General features: G+C 37.5%; 1 protein-coding gene across 1 annotated transcript in view; it reads right to left on the bottom strand.

The window, feature by feature from the left end:
* The window catches only part of UVSSA (UV stimulated scaffold protein A), a 57,753-nt gene that overhangs the window by 21,025 nt on the left and 18,674 nt on the right, over nucleotides 1-18,054 (bottom strand). Inside the window, exon 8 of the mRNA XM_074587356.1 lies at nucleotides 10,753-10,864. Coding sequence (XP_074443457.1) covers nucleotides 10,753-10,864 — 112 coding nt within the window. The remainder of the gene's footprint in view (nucleotides 1-10,752; nucleotides 10,865-18,054) is intronic.

Below are 18,054 nucleotides of genomic sequence, written 5' to 3'. Positions count from 1 at the left end.
ACATGTGCATATGTATTAGAAGTTCTCACGAAATCCTAGTTTTAATCCAATTTTTCCTACAATGTTTATGGAAAGCATGAATACTTGTTCACTACACTGGTTTTGCTTGGGGGCGGAGAGGAGGGGAAACGGCAGAGACAAGCAGTCAGCAACACACAGAAAAGGCAAGAGAGATAAACGGACAATGTGACATTTAGATAGATAAAATCAGATCCAAAAGATCAATATAGGAATTCTTAAGAGTTACAAGAACAAAATATTTTCCCATTGATTTTTTATTTTAAACCATTAACAGAAAAATGGCTAAAGTTAAATACACTACGATGTCAGTAACACTGCCTCTACTGGGGATTTTTTTTTAAAATATTTGTTTATAAAATTAGTTTTTGCTAACAAGATAAAGGCAAGAGTTACCACGCAGACAGCCCTAGCTGAATGGTATCCAGTGTCAGGGTGAGTCTTTTTTGTTTTGTTTTTAAGACATAGATGGGATCAAGAGCAGTTTTAAAAGTAAAATTCCTCTTAAGAATTCTGCTGTTCTGCCTATGTTATTTAACACAATTACAGTACCTGGGTTCAAATTGTTCCAATAGCAGCTTTTAGAAAGAATCATAAAAATGTTCAAATCCTCCTTTTTGTTTAAATTGACCAAATGGCACCTATTTGCCTGAAGCAATAAAGTAGACTGTGTTCACAAGACAAATCGATAGAAGGAAAAAGAGAAGCTGGGGTTTCAGCTGAAGTTAGGCTGCTGAATGCTGACATTATTGATTTTAGCTAGTTCAGCTGGCCTTGTAATTAAAATGTAAATTTGAGAAAGAGATTATGTCCTGACAGAAATGGTGGGATTAGGGGGAGATAAAAGCCCCTCAGTGAAAATTCAGAGAAAGAGCAAACACAGGTTTCCTCAGCTGTGTGGATTTAGACGAAATCTAGCTACTTCAGATTCACTTAAGTTTAATTGAAAAAACGAAGATAGAATATAAACAAGTATTATGGACTTCAACTTTCCTGAAAAAAAAAAAAAATATGAAATCTTCTGTTTCCCATTTGCTGAATCTTAGTCAAGCTGAATGTATGTGATTTATATTAGTAGAGACACTCTCCAAGACTGTCAGGAAAATCCAGCAGCTCAGGTACAATATTTCCCCACTTACCCTCTCCTGTGCTCATAATCAAAAAAACCTGCATGTATTTTACTCAGGAAGCACAATAAGCTTTACTGCTAAGTGAAGAGAACTTTGCAAAGCTTAGTTCATATGGAATTGCAGAGCCGGAGGTTCAAGTCAATGTCTGGGGCATTGCTTCCCAACAACTTCAGTGTTTCAGGATCAGTTCTGCTGTACTTCTCCATGCACAAATGTATGTGTGAACAAAATTAACATAGGTGATCATGTGGCAGGAAGATTTCATTATCTCTGAAGGTTCTGCTACTCATAAGGGATGGAGATTTGAATTATGTGTCATTCCTGGCAGATATGTGACCTTTATGAAACCATCACAAATTAAAGGAATATTCAGTTTTTGTTGTTTTTTAAATTTGGATCAAATTTCATCTGTACCTACCTAAAAAAATCAGGCTCTTTTCTTGTTAGTATCACTTCATCTACACAAAACTCTAAAATGAGGAAAAAAATAACAAAGATATCTGTTATGAACAAAACCTTAAAAGCATTCATACAGAGATAAGACTGATTAAAACACTTAGGGTTTATTGTGGTAGAAAACTCCCTCTTTAATTTTAGATAGTCACAGTTTTTATCTTACTCTTGAATACCACTAAACAAATTATTGTCTGCAGCTGATAGGGAAGGATGCTGAAATGCCAGAGGTTGCTTTAGCAAATATTCTCACAGCACACATAAGCTGTGTGTGCACTCAAAGCAACTTATCACACGGACAACTGCACATATTAATATTTCTGTATAAATGACACCACTTTTTAAGAGTTGTCAAAGGGTCTTTTTTAATCGGAGATTTTAAAAAAACAAAAAAGATCCCCCAGCACCTTTGAATGCATCTATGCTCATTTACATTTATCTAAAATTTTAGATTTCTACTTTGTAACTTCTAACTAAAGAAAAAAGATAACAACTATGTTAGTTAACTAGAAGAGTTGATTAACTTTACACAAATACTTTGTTTGGCTTACTGGAACTACAGAATATGTTAATTTGTTATAATGCTAATTCTCATTCATTATCCCTATTTATTGTTGGTTTACAATCGTAGCTAAGAATCAGAATCAAAGCAGCAGAGTTTAGATTAAAACCTTTCCACACCTCACACCCTGATCTTTTAAACTTCTTGCTTGTCGTTACGCAGTCCCTGGCCATTGCATAGTTCCTACGAGGTACACTACCATCACAAACCACTTGGAAGTATTATCAGCATCCTGTGCAATGACTATTAATTTCTAAGAACTTTAGTAGGAATCAAATATATCCCACGTCCTGTCAGATTTTTCCGGGAACCTTATTTACATAGAAGGACCTTGCCTGAGAGCGAGGAAGGGACTGCACGATCAACTGATTAGGAGGCAAATATCTACAATCAACTTCTACATGGATGTAGAAGTATTTTATTGGAAGCGCTAATGTTTTTTTAGAAAATATGCGAAGTTATCTTCATTCCAAATACTGTATCACAGTAAGTTTTACTCAACTATTGTTCTAAGTGTAGCTATATAGAATATGTGTTTGTCCATATACAGATATATTCAAAACATACTAATATATTGAGGCAATCTCAATTGTAAACTTGTAATTAAATACTTCTAATGTCGTACATGCAAAGAAAAATTTAGACCCCACAAAACATATTTGATTATAGCAGTACAGGATTGAGGTCCGCTTCGTTGCTGAATATCTGTCATCTATAATATTTATAGCAAATCGATGCATGTTATTTCAATCATGTAACAACTATGTTTTTTTTAAAAAAGGATTTACAGTCATATTAATAGAAATCTTTTTCTAAATACTAGACTCTTGTCAAGGGAGAGAAACACAACTGCATGTTAACTGCATTTTCCAAATTTGGGTAAAAGGAACCCAAATTTCACAGGGCAGTGAAAGGTAAGTGGGTAATTCTGCCTGTCCTTCCCCCTGCAAAACATGGTTTGTTTCTTCCCCTTAAAGAAGTCAAGTAATACCCACATGTCCTTATTTAGCCTAGATAGTGTAAATCTAAGCCTCAAATTCAGTTCCTGAGAAGCATGCTTCATGTACTCTGAAGTCTGCAGAGTTTGTTTTCGCTGTGGTCTCCACTGAGCTGTTTCTCCACATAAAACTGTTCTTCATGTTCTTCACACGCAGGAAGAATCCCCTCAGGAAGTTCCTGAGGTATGGAGACCAGACAAATCAAACCAGACTAAAAAGCTACTAGGCTTTTAAAGCAGAACCCAGACAAACTGAGAAATCATTGTAGTAAGGAAGGAAAAAGCTTAAGTATCATTTTTAATTTCCATTTAGCCAGCACACGTGTCTATTTAATGATTCAACAGTCAGTAGAACCTCAGCAGCTTCATTCCCAAATAATACCATCAAAAATATTTGTTTTCATTACAAATAAGGCAGGGCACAATCATTTGGTTAATCATGGTGATGCACATTTTTATGGCCTGTGGCTGATGAAAGCAATTGACCAAACTGCTCTTCAGACGTACTTCTCGCCTCAAATAAATCCACGTTACATTTTATATGTAAAGTAAAATAAAACCACTTTACATTTTGTATGTTTTGTATCGGTACAGAAGCTGCTGTACCGGTCCCAAACTTGCGTTCTCTTATTCGCATTGAGTCATCCTTGCGTCAAGTCTACTTCATGATCATTGCCATGATAATCAATCTCCCTCCTGTGGAAGCCTAGACTTGATCAACACCCTGCCATTTAAGAGCTATTACAAAATTACTTTTATTAAGTTTTTCAAATATGCCTACCACTGGGGAACTCTAATCAATCCTAATAACAGAAAACAAAACAAAATGTTTTCCTAAAAGACTAATAAGCCCTGAAAACAAGTCTTTTACTGAGTATTTCGGATATGTTTAGATGCTGTAGTTAGGGATGTAAATGCAACACGTAGGATTTGTGCTTTTTCCCCATGATTTCCAGAAGATTTTCATGTGCACTATTAAAAACAACAACAACAAAAAAAAACCCAACCAAAACCCAAACAAATACAAAACAGAGGATAACCTAACTGTAAAATCAACAGATAATCATTCTGTATCAACTAAATCTGTTAGATGCTTCTACAAAGGAAAAAAGACCAGTTATGAAAGCCATGGTTTCCCCACAGGTCAAAATAAGTGGTTTCTGTTTCACCTTATCAACACTTGCATACATGCTCTTTTTGCCATGTCTAGCTTTAAATCTGTTATATAAACCAGCCTTTTTATGGGAGAAACTTCATTTAGATGTAGGATAAAAGAGCACATTATTATTGTACGCAGCAACTAAAACCACTGTTTTCCTACTTCCTACATAAAAAATGAAGGAGACAAACAGAGCTAAGAAAGAGTCAGCGTAGTGAAGCTACACAGCGATACATATGGTTAGACAACATGCAGGGCTTCAAATTCAGTGCTGCTGTTCTCAGCGTGACACACATAAAACATTAGTACTTGACCACACAAACAAAAACATTTAGAAAATATTTTCTGTAGGGAATGAAAAAAAAAAATCAGATTCCAATAAATTAGTAATTAATTTTCCTGGGTTTTTAAATCTCTAATGACAATTCTATTATATTCCACATTTCCGAGGCAGTTTTACTTTTAATCATTATGTCCCCTACATGTCTTGATGGATGCCAGTCAAGAGAATAAAACTTTTAAAACAATATGCATGGAAGTCTGCTGCTTAGGTACAGATTACAGTACACCTAGTCAATACAAACAAGTGCAATTTTCTGAATAAAAGCCATGAAGTGCATGACTTTTATGTCTTCAGATCTAAAAATTCAATCATGCATTTGCTTAAGCAGTATTTTATCATTCTTTCTAATACAGGCTTTTTAATGTTCAGAGAAAATGCAAAAGCCGTTGTCATGGTTTCAGTTGGGATAGAGCTAATTTTCTTACTAGAAGTGCTATATTTTAGATTTGGGATGAGAAACAATTATGGTAGTGCACAAAAGTTTTTGTTTGTTGCTAAGCGGTCAAGGCCTTTTCTGCTCCTCACACCACCCCTCCAGCAAGTAGGCTGAGGGGGGCACAAGAATTTGGGAGGAGACACAGCAGGGACAGCTGACCCCAACTGACCAAAGAAATATTCCATATCATGGGATGTCATGCTGAGTGTGTAAAGCTGGGGGAAGAAGGAAGCAGGGAAGACATTTGTATTAATGGCGTTTGTCTTCCCAAGTAATCATTACACTTGATGGAGCCCTGCTTTCCTGGAGATGGCTGAACACCTGCCTGCTGATGGGAAGCAGGGAATGAATTCCTTGGTTTGCTCTGCTTGCGTGTGCGGCTTTTGCTCCACTTATTAAACTGTCTTTAGCTCAATCCAAGAGTTTTTCCTCACTTTTACCCTTCTGATTCTCTCTCCCATCACAACTGGGGAGAGTGAGCAAGTGACTGCATGGTTCTAGCTGCTGGCTGGGTTTAACCACGACAGCTATAAAAACCCCATACCTTTAATAAACTGCCACAATAGCAAGTTTATTCACGTTTCTAAGACGTTCTGTGGGAGCTGCGCTAGAATAGCTTGTGTAGTCTGTAAGCACTCCTAGTTCTATGTAAAAAACAGGTGGCAACTTCTCTACTAAGGAAATAGTCTGGTTTTGTACACCTTATTTGTTCAATTGGGGTATAAGCTTTCTTTCCCATGTTGTTATGACATTTCATATATTAAAAAAAAAAAAAAAAAAAGAAGCTACTTAACACACAGAAAAGGCATGACCCAGACACCATCAGATTACAAAAGGCAGTGTGGGGACATCTAACCCACAAAGGCACATCACTGTGATGGGAATAGGAAAGAATTTCTGAAATGGATAGAACTAACTCTTGGGATTTTAGAATTGCAGCTTTGATCCTGATATGAAAGAAATCCCAAGCAGGCTTTAAGATGCCATGTGAACCACTGAAGTGGCTATCAGGGACCTAAAACCATTTTAGCTTAAGGCTCAAATACAAGAGAAATAACCTGATTTGAAATAATCGTTTGTGTTCTTAACTGTACAGTCATTTCTCATATAACTTTGGATAAGGATGAAAGCTGATAATGAGCAGACAGCTTCCATGCTAATATTACCAAGTCAGACAGCTTTCTCATGTCACCACTTGTAAGATGGCAATAGCACTTCCCTGTACCTCACAGTAGTATTGCATAAGTAAGTTAATGGATGCACGCATTAAGACACAAGTCAGAATTATGAATTGAGAAAACCCATTGACAGACAACAGTTTCGGGAGGTGGGTGCTTTGAACTAGATCTGAGAATTGTTCCATTTTTACATGGAAAAGCACGTCTCTCAAAACGGACCACTTCCCGTGCAGTTCAGAGCTCAGCTGCAAGCTATGCCAACACCACCAAGGGCAGGAAAGAATCTCTTATCCTGGTGTCAGCACTAAATTCTGTCTGTGGCACAAGAACAACGTCAGAAGCTGCACAGTTCCACCCCTTACCTTATTCACCTTAAGGCTTTAAGCCAATGAAACAGCTGACCAGCAAAGGCTGGAGTGTGGGAAATCTCAAGTGGAAACAAGATTTTATCTCTCCCTAAAGCTTTCTTTCAAATGGATAATGCCTCAATTTTTAAGGGGTTAGCAATGCTAGCCATACAAGGGCAAGTTACTCTTCAACAGATACAAGCAACATCAGTGCAAAGTGCTGAGAACCAGAGTAACCCTATGAAAATTATTTTCACAGCGCTGTTTCTTTTTCAGTCCAATATTCCTTTTTAGCAACACAATGTATTTAAAACGGCTCTGTGGTACCACAGGATGGCTGGTCTCTTGTCTGTTGCAGACATCAGGTGCAAGTGTAAATAAGGATTATACAAATGGGAGGTCGTTAAAAGTCTGGTAATGCTAATTTGGCATGACACCCCTAATAGGTTATATCTTCACACTTCAGTTATCTAATCACCTAAATTCTTTTAACAAATTTACATTTCATCTTATACATGGAGATTCAAATTGACTTGTTTAATTCTCCCTCCACCCAAATTGTACCCGTGCTCAGTTCATCTTATATATTAAATATCACAATCAATTTTGAGACCATCAACTACATATACACACAGATAATAGAACTGCACATGTCTATATACTTAGGCATGCAAAACTTCCCCTGGCTTAAATATCTTTTAATTTTCCACAAACTTCTCAGATCTCAGGAGAATCGCAAATACACATATGCATCACCAGAAATAGCATCTCAGCTCGAAATTTACTTTGTTGGTAGGATAATTCTGTTTTCCTAAGAGAAGTGAAAGGGAATAAAGTGATTTTTAAATCAGTAATTTAAATGTCACATTTCAATCCATTTCCACAGTCATGTTTTACAACTTTGTTTTCCTGTTTAGTATAAAAAGTTAATCTGAGGAGCTGATCACTTTTTCTGTTTTTTTTTCAGGACAAGTAACAGCAAAAGGAAAAAAAAAAAAGCTTTACATTGTTCACACCTTCTACATAACACTGAGATTTTATTTTACATGGAAGGTTTAATGTTCCAGTTGGAACACTCCACTTGCAGAGACTGTAATTTTCTTAGCTCAGAGTCCTCATGAACTAAATGTGAACTGAAGAAATGCAACAAAACCCCACCTGGATTATATTTAGATAAAACTGAAGTCACTGCTATGATAACTGCACTTGCACATGGAACAAAGAACCATATTTAATCACAGAGGTGGCTGCCTAACACAGCCAACTCTTGATATTAACATCCAACTATGAAATCAAGATATTCTTGTGTATTTTATTAGGATAACTCACTTTTCTAAACAAAACATGCCAAAGGAATCTTATTTTGGTTTTGCTTATTAAAATGTGCAGAAAAGAATCCAGTAGAGCAATTATAGTTCTCATGCAGACCTGAAGCAATTACACAGAAGCCAGCTGATTTACACAATAGTTATATACCAACTTCTGAAATAGACTTTGAACCTATCAGTTGGTAAAAAAGCACTTAAGTACACAAAGATAGAAGAAAGCACATGCTTAAAAGATTGCCTAAATTCTTTTCAGGAATTCTGAATTCTTTGCAGACTCTTTCCTGAACTGGGAGCTCACATAATAACTTCAAATGGCAGCAAGAAAAGCTGAATGACTTCAGGAACATCAAGAATGGTTCATTTCTTTCAAAATGCTATTTTTAACACCCACATCAGATAAAGAACAGCCAAGTGTGACCATTAGCTCCTACATAACTACACATATACAAAATGAGAAAGGGTTTGCTTTCTGATTGATTGGCTTCTTCACTATAATATATTTTCCTATCAGCAATAGTTTAAATACAAATTGGGAATTTCTCAATCTATTTTATACAGATTTTTAAAACATCCTTGCGTAGATAGTAGGCTTGTTCTTTTATCCTTCTTCATGAGGAGGAATTCAAATAGCAGTGAAGTATTGTGTTAGTGTGATACAAAGGGTGGTAAGGTGCTTTATTTTTTAAAAATGTGTGTCTATAAGGAAGACAGGGGAGGAAAGGGAGAGAGGGAGAAAGGGAAGAGATGAGTACATTTCACTTCCAGTGGAAGCTGACAAATATAAACAGAACTTTTGCATGTTAAGATTCATCAGGCAGCTGTTAGAGATATGAAAAACAAGTTCTAGTGCCTGGAAGTATTAAGAAAATAACAGTTTTGGCACAAAGAAGGAAAAAAAACAAAGAACCACCACAGCTATGCTAATAACTAACCTCATTTGCTCATTCGTTTACTATCACTACCAATGTTTTAGGACTCTTTCATTAGCCACATATACATCAGAAGCTTTTCGCAACTGTCTGGAAGGCTGCTACACCTCTCTTCCATTATATTCCTTTTCTGAAAGTTCTGCTCTTCACAATAATTAGAACTTATTCAGTATTTTTTGCAAGACTGAGGTAGTCAGAATAGCCAACATACACTGGTATAATTTTATCAAAATGTAACCTTTTTTCCATGAACAAAAAAAAATAAAAAGCTGCCCTGCTCATGGGTTTGCATCCTGCAGCCCTTCCCCGCCGTCCTATGTTCTCATCTAACATGCCCATCCACTTCCCATTTCACTGTCTCAGTACTCCCGGTTTCAATTCATCTTCCCCTTGGCTGGACAAAGTAAGCAACTACGGACTATTTCAGGCAACATATACACAAAGAGTAATGTAAAACCACATTGCAGCTACCTGCTCACTAGGGCGCTCGTCTAATCTCAGTCCTCTATATATAGCTGCTAACTTCCACATTTTTTTAAAGGCATGGAGGAACAGAGACATCTAAGTTCTGCAAACAAAGAGGAACCAGACAGCTGGACTTGCTGTAAGTCCTTAGGTGGGGAACACGGACGTGCAGATAATCAACGCAGGCCTTACTTCCCAGGGTGTCCTGGTAGGTTAGGTCTAGATGGGGTAGATGGACTGAGGCACTAGCAGGACTTCACACCTGGACATGTCCATGAGTTGACCCCAGCCACTACAGGTGATCATTACTGATCATCTTTCACTGTCTGTAGCCAAACTGGATGGCAGAAGACAGTAAGAAGTTCACTTGAGCTATATCATCTTGGGTTTACACAGGCACACCCCCTCATTTCAACAAAAAGAAACATTTGGCTTATACAGGTTATAGCTGCAGCCTGACTTCTATGACGCAAACTGCAGATAAGTTTAAAAAAAAAAAAAAAAAGCATGAACAGGATTGAAAAAGGCACAACACAGCACCAGCACATGGAGAAACAAAGGAGCAAGAAACTTATTACAGTGTCTGAAGTTTTTAACTTCTGTGTGATGGCAGCTACCCTCGCCTCTACAATGTACAGAAATCTTCTGAATCTTAAAATACATGATATTACACAGAGGCAAAGCTGCAGACTCTTAATAAGCTAGATGTACAAAGGACAAGGAGTAACGCACTGAAATTTAATTATTTGAGATTAACTTTCCTCAGTAACTCCCCTCTCGATTTCACAAAAACACATTATAAGTATGTCTTTATTTTTAAAAAACACTTTTAGGATGTGTTAAAAGAAGGCACGATTATATTTTGTCATTTGTGGCTATAATTCTGCACTTAAAGGCTGAGCTCCATTTAACATCTTGTGATAGCAACACCCAAAGAAAAAAAAGGCCTTCTTTCTGAGCTGTCAGTTGGCAACCCTGTGGGAGGAAGCTGCTGCACATCTCCAGCTCTTTGTAATTCAGGTGATAGTAAAAAACCTTATCCCATCTCACCAGACTGCTACCAGTATTTCTAACATTCAGGCTCATTTACAGTTTTACTTTGCAATCCCTGCACTCCCAGTATGTGTTTAGCACACTTATAAGCACACACGGTGCTGCTTCTGGCTCTAAACTATAGTGGAACATGATGGAATGAAATAAGCTTCTCGTCTCAGTTGCTCTTGCTCCTAGAAAGTATTTGTTTATGTAGAGCCAATCGCTGCTCCCGTATCTATGTAATGACTTCCTCATAGCACTCAGAGATTACCCACACCGCTGATCACTTTATTACTTCAGAATGGCCGTTTATTTACTTTAGTGCAGCAGTAACATGCAGGGATAAAGCTTGTCACAGCTGGGCAAACTCACCATATTCCTTACGCAGGTGGTCTGGAATGTGGGGCTCATAACCTTCCTTCTCAGGGACCTCCACAAATTCATCTTCGTCCTCGTCGTCATCATCGTCATCCGAGGCTTTCATCTACAGAGAGATTTTTGTTGATGTTTTTTTTTTTTCTTTTCAAATGTGAAGACTGCTTTTCATTTCCCTTCACACTGAAAATATTTCGCAGACATCTTGATAGCCCTACTGAGACTGCTTTATGTCAAAAGTATTTCCCTAATTATGTATTTAATCTTTATCTAAGATTAGGCCTTTGCTTACCATTTTATCTCTAAAGCCATGCTCTATCCTAAGGGCTTCTTTAAAGCCCCTTTTATCCATTAGAACACATGCAGTTGGTGAAGTCTGAGAAAGTGTGAAACTACAAAATAAGACCAAAAAAATCTTAAAATAACATCAAGATTTTGACTTAATGAGCAAATTATAGCCTTATCTCTTCTCCTTTGCTTGACTTTACTCATTTAGCTGCACCCAAATAGTCTGTGGCACGGTAAATATCACAAATTGTTTAAGAGCTCAAAACCAAAGCAGGCAAACAAGAGGGGAAGCCAATGGACTGGCAAGCTAATACTGACCAAAGTAAGAACATTCAGATCTGTATACAACAATGTTTTACTGTGTTTCTTCACAACAGCACTAAAAATAATTTGATATGTTCTTAACTAATTTGGTACATCCTAACCATTCATATCATTAGACTGCACACATTACTGTGGTCAAGACCAACAAAATGTGATTTTTAAAACGTGCACTTGGTCTATACAGCAGTCTGAAATTGAATATCTATGCCTAGACGAAAAATAAAAATGGAGTTCCTACCAACTAACCAAGGTAATTCATTCACACAAGTGGCTTTCTATATATCATTCCAGCTAGCTACTACTGTATATGTGCCAGCAAGTCTCTACATTATTTTTTTCCTAAGCTTGTTCCATACCTGAAAATGAATTTTTCTTCTTCACTTTTACGTAAGCTAAAAGAATCTGTGCCACCTCAGACATGGCCCATACTATTAGAACTTCAAATTAGCAAATGCTAACTACCCTAAAAAGGCAGCAATGATGGAGGTTTTATGCTTTTTTTTCCTTTGCCCACCTTGGGAGTCACCTAATTCTTAACAACAACATAATTAGCACATTATTGTATGTTTGCCATGCACTTTTAGAAGTCTAGGAAATAATAAGGGGTAGCCAATAAAACCAACCTTACTATAGGCTATCGCTTTTTTCAACTTTACTGCAGCAAGCCAAAGCAACAGATAAGGAATGGCATAATTTTTACTATTTTCAGCTGTGTTCTTTACTTTTCTTACTGCACCTGACTTACGCTGATATTCATATCAACTACTCATTGTTACAAGCACAGGAGGATACTGCAGGTTTTGCCTGCAGCAGAATTTTCCCAATTTAATTCACTACTCTAATCTCATGTCACAGCTGCACAGCTGAGTTCCTTTAAATCACACGTATACTCTGAAGCCAAAAAAGCTAGAAACCAATCTTGGTTTATTGGATATAGTTTAAAATTTAAAAGAAATAATAAATTTTAAAAAAAATAAAAATCAGCATTTCTTTTTGGTAAGTACTGAATTAACTTTTCTTAAAGAACATTAATTGATATTAATACACATATTGATATGTTTTAATATATAATGAATGGATGGTGCAAGTCAGAAGTATGATTCTTCCCTTTGTTTAAAAAATGAATTTAAGAAAGCTGCAGTTCCAGTGAAAAAATGAAAACGATTTACTGTCCTGAAGAATAGAGTAGATTTACTACTGCATTCTTACCAGCGAACACCTAATTAGTCTTCATTTTAAAATAAAAGTCTCAGCATAACACGTTTGAAAGTACCCTGCTGACAAAGACAGGTAGCAACCATAACATAGTCTCTTCAGTCCAATTATCACTGCCTCAAGAGCTGCCAACCTTCAGGCTATGCTGGAGGATCCTGCATCCTTGTTTACTTTTTTTGTCACTTTTCCTCACCTAAAGGAAAGCGGCAATTCAGGCCCTACCTGGCATGGCCAAGACAGATGCACGCTGAACCTGACCTCCGCAGCAGAAACCAAAATAGAATTCTAATGCAAAGAAAGGGTCAAATATTCTACCACTAATCACAAACTGACAAAGGCACTAGACTTAGAATGATAGAATCACAGGGTTGGAAGGGACCTCTGGAGATCATCTAGTCCAACCCCCCTGCCAGAGCAGGGTCACCTAGAGCAGGCTGCACAGGAACGCGTCCAGGCGGGTTTTGAATGTCTCCAGAGTTGGAGACTCCACCACCTCTCTGGGCAGCCTGTTCCAGTGCTCTGCCACCCACAAAGTAAAGAAGTTCCTCCTCATGTTTAGGTGGAACTTCCTATGCTCAAGTTTGTGCCCAGTACCTACCTCTTGTCTTGTCCCCGGGCACCACTGCAAAGAGCCTGGCCCCATCCTCCTGACACCCACCCTTTACGTATTTATAAGTGTTGATAAGGTCACCCCTCAGTCATCTATTTTCCAGACTGAAGAGACCCAAGTCCCTCAGCCTTTCTTCATGAGAGGCGTTCCAGTCCCCTAATCATCTTCGTAGCTCTCTGCTTCACCCTCTCCAGCAGTTCCCTGTCCTTCTTGAACCAGGGAGCCCAGAACTGGACACAGTACTCCAGGTGTGGCCTCACCAAGACAGAGTAGAGGGGGAGGATGACCTCTCTCCACCTACAGGCCACGCTCTTCTTGATGCACCCCAGGATGCCATTGGCCTTTTTGGCCACAAGGGCACATTGCTGGCTCATGGTCATCCTGTTGTCCACGAGGACTCCCAGGTCTCTTTCCACAGAGCTGCTCTCCAGCAGGTCAACCCCCAGCCTGTACTGGTGCAGGGAGTTATTCCTCCCCAGGTGCAGCACCCGTCACTTGCCCTTGTTGAATTTCATAAGGTTCCTCTTTGCCCAGATCTCCAACCTGCCCAGGTCTCTCTGTATGGCGGCACAGCCTTCTGGTGTGTCAGCCACCACCCCCCCCCAGCTTTGTGTCATCGGCAAACTTGCTGAGGGTGCACTCTATCCCCTCCCTCATCCAGGTCATTGATGAATATATTGAAGAGGACTGGACCCAGTACTGACCCCTGGGGAGCACCACTTGCCACTGACCTCCAACTAGATTCTGTGCCCCTAATCACGACCCTCTGAGCTCTGTCTTTCAACCAGTTATCTATCCACCTTACTGTACATGAAAGAAACACACCTGTGTTAAACTGCAACTTTTAAGACCTTCCCAATGGCCTTTAGAAAGAAAAACATCACCAGGTTTTGTACTCTGCACAATAGAAGATGGCTAGAGGTTGAAGAGAAGTTTGTTTGCTTGTATTTTGGTTTCAAAATTCTGCTGGTGTTGTCATCCCCTTTTTATCTGTGAGGGCCAATTTAATTAAATTCAGAAATAACATCCACTCCTACTTCTTAACCTAGTAGCAGGGCAACATCATATTTTCCATACTCAGGTTTCATTTCTCATTTAGCTATTAAAAAAGATTTCACCAAGCTAAAAGTTGCCATGGATGATCTTAGTCTACAGCTTTGTGTCATAATGTAAAAGTTGACTTACACAATTTACTTTCCCTGTTTTATAATGTGAATTTCTGCAGTTTTTACTCATGAGTTGTCTGTAAGCAAATTAACAGCAACAGGTTTACAGAATTGAGAAATAACATCAAACTAGTAAGAGAAAGAAGACTCAGTTCAGAGCGATCATTAAATCGCTGGATCATACCTAAAAATATCAGTGGGTGTAATACAAGTACTCACATGTATGGCACATCTGAGAGGACTAGAAAGAATTCAGAAGAGTACTATCTTTAACTGAAAATTCTCCTGATGTGTTCATATGCTGTTGGAGGCACGTAGCGCTCTGTAGATTAATATACTAAAATTCAGTGGGCTTCACTAATCCTCAACTTGAAAAACTGCATTGAAGGAACTTTGCTGTATTACCTGCACACTCTAAAACTTTAAAGCACGTGAAAAGCCTGACAGAGAAAAGGCATAATCAGATGCAAATTCACTTTGTTTAGGTACAATCCATGAACTGTGCATTCAAGTACTATAGAAAACATTAATCATAGGAAACTGTAATTTTTGTTATCAGTCTAACACTAATCAAAAGGGAAACCTGTCACTACCACTGACCTGTGAAACGTCCCAATTATACTCTTCGGAAATGACAGGAGCACTTAACTTCCTCACTGAGTAAATGACGACGATCAATCAAGTTTGAATAACAATGAGCCACGGAGCTGAAAATTATTTTTTGTATAGAATCTACCCAGGAATTTATGAAAGGTGAAAAGCAACCCAAGGTTTTAGGGGCATTATGGCTTTCAGCTAGTGCAGCGCATATCAAACACTAAACAGAATTTATGTGTTTTAATTTTCTAAAAGGTAGATGTGGACTTGGTGCTACAATGCATAACATATAATGCCAGATTTTAAATATGGGGGTCATTTTCATAAAATATTATGCTTATTGTTCACACCCTTGAATTTCACTGGGGTCTTCTATTAAATTTAGATTTCCTGTAAAAAAAAAATATTAACTGCTTAGCTAACTAAGGACCCCTTTTCCCTTCAAATAGACATAAAGTCTTTATTTTGACATAATCTTTATCAAGATTAATATTTTAAAGTAAAAAGATAAATAAGTTAAGTTATCACTGGTGGAAATTCAAAAAGTTGCACAGTAGTAGTGGGTAGTTATATGTCAATTTACTTCATTCCAGTGATACTACATCAGAACCATTCCATTTACGCTGTTTTGTTCCATTGCCTTCCTACAGAAAGGAGGAGAGTTCATGGACAACATTATTAGTCAGAAAAGTATCTTTTGTTTTAGTTCCACTTTTCAAACACAAAGAAAGCTCCAAAGCAAGCTCTACTGATGCAGTATGAAGTTCAGCCACCTATTATCTACTCTTCCACTATAGGTAAACTTTTTACGTCAATCAAAAAAAAAAAAAAAACCGAAACCCACAATTAAATCAGAAATAAATATTTAAGACAATATTTTGAGTGGCAGAATTAGTAAATTATAATCCTTTAGGAATGAGTGGTTAGGTACTTGCAAACAAGAAAAATAAGACTACAATAAAAACAAGCAATATGCCATTCCTAGCGTGCCATATCTGAAGGGAAGTAAAGCATAAGCTCAAGTGACAAATACTACAACGTAAAGCTTTTCTTGTAGTGTACAGAATTAAATACCTCTAAGATAAGTAGTCACGCAACTGCTTGTTTCTCAATAACCTGTCAAAGAACGCAAAAAAAAAAAAGGTCCTGTTCTCAAATCTATTCTAATTATCAGGCGATACGAGGAAAGTCACTAACACCATTTGGCAGCCTTAGCAGAGACGAAGGGTGAACTACCTTCTCTCTGTCACTAGAGGATGGTCCATTTGAATGGAGACCAGATTCCCAGACATCAGAGGCTACTTGAACCACCACTGCTCCTCAAGTAGCATGGAGAAAGTTTTTCCGCTCAGTGTTAATCTGCTCTATAATGCTGACATTTATTTATTTATTCATGTATCAAAATGAATCATGCATTGGCAAAACTATGTGTTGGGTTTTTTTAACGTTTGACTAGATATCTCACCGTGACAGGAAATGGGATTTAGGTAGACAATTCCCAGATTCCCGGGCTGAACTTATTTGCATATGAGAATACAGGTTGGTTTGTTTGTTTTAAAAAAAGGACAGAAAATACACATGCATTATTTTCACTGTAATCAGAGTTAGAACAATGTCTCCTCAGTTTTCCTAATTTTCATTAAAAACTTAAAATAGTGCTGACTTTTCCAGCTAGACAAGTGCAATCAAGCCATTTGCTTCCAAATTCATTTTCAAAACCCTGAAAAAACAGATGTTTCTTTATCAATCTCCATCTTCTTAAAAATACTGAAAACAAATACTGGATACCAATAGAATTGTAATCATATCTTATACTTCAGAGTCAACACTCCAAGAGCCTCCAGCTGTTAGTGTAGCTCAGTGCAACCACAGCTCCAGTTAAATGCCTGGCGCACCCATCCCAACCAGTAATAAATGAAAAAAACCCTCCACCCACCACACAATGCTTGGAAAGATGTAAAGAAAAGCCTTTGGTCCTTTTCCCAGTTTTATGCAAATTGATTGCTACATTTTGTTAAGAGGATTTAAAAACCTGAGCCTCTGCAATCATAATTAAAGCAAGCAATAAAATGACTAAAATATATAATGCAATCAGTTTATAGGACTAAATGTACAGCATTTACTAATTATTTTAGAAAAAGAAGGAAGAGAAAAGATAGCACATGAAGAAGTCATATCTACTTACTAAAATACCACTCGCAAACTACAGCTGAGACCATTAAATAAATTTTGCATGGTCTAATTAACTTGGTTTGCAATCTCAATTACTTTTCACCCAAGAAATCACTTTTGTTCAGTTTTATGTGTGTCTGTTTCCCTTTTTAAAAAAAAAAAATGATGTAAGGCATCCTCAGACAAGTGAACTCTAAACTTCATTTGTCTTTCAGCAGGCTTGATGGCTATGCATTTAAAAACCCATTCTATCTTATAAACTAAAAATTAAATGTACTCAGCTGTGATGGTCGTCATTGCATCTGCTATTTATATGCTAATACCCTCACTGGAAGATCTTGCAAATTATTCCACCATGCCAATATCTCATGTGCATCTACTCAAAGCCAACTAAATATTTTTCTAGAGGCAGAAGATTTTGGTTAGGGAACCAGAATATTTATCGACATAGAACCTAGTTAAATGGGCAACCTTAAGCAAATACATTTTTTATTTGACTGCAACATAAAACATGCTTCAGTCATCTTAAATGAAATTTGGGGATATTCTACATAAGCGAACACTGAGTAGGTAAAAATAATTTCTTCAGTGCCAGTAACAGAAACTGAATAGTCAAACAGTGTATCTTACATGTAAGGACTCTTACAAGTTCCTCCTTTTCCATCCTTTTATATTATCCAACACAGGATGAAAAGGAAATAAATGCTGGCATTTTGACAGATTTCAGAACCACGCTTGAGTTTTCTTGTGTGCAAACACAAGGAACACATAAACTACTAAAAGAGCTGTATTTATAGGGACCTCCCACATGCACTCCCTCCCCTTTGCTCTGTAATTTGAGCATAAATTCAAACCTAGATGACTGCAAATTAGATATGTGGTCCATGGAAATCACATTTTATGTTTACCAGTAAAAGTATCACCTTT

This window comes from Larus michahellis, chromosome 5 (genome assembly GCF_964199755.1).
Source record: "Larus michahellis chromosome 5, bLarMic1.1, whole genome shotgun sequence".
Classification (NCBI taxonomy): domain Eukaryota; kingdom Metazoa; phylum Chordata; class Aves; order Charadriiformes; family Laridae; genus Larus; species Larus michahellis.
The sequence above is the reverse complement of the archived record's forward strand: the minus strand, read 5'-3'. Positions and strand labels throughout refer to the sequence as shown.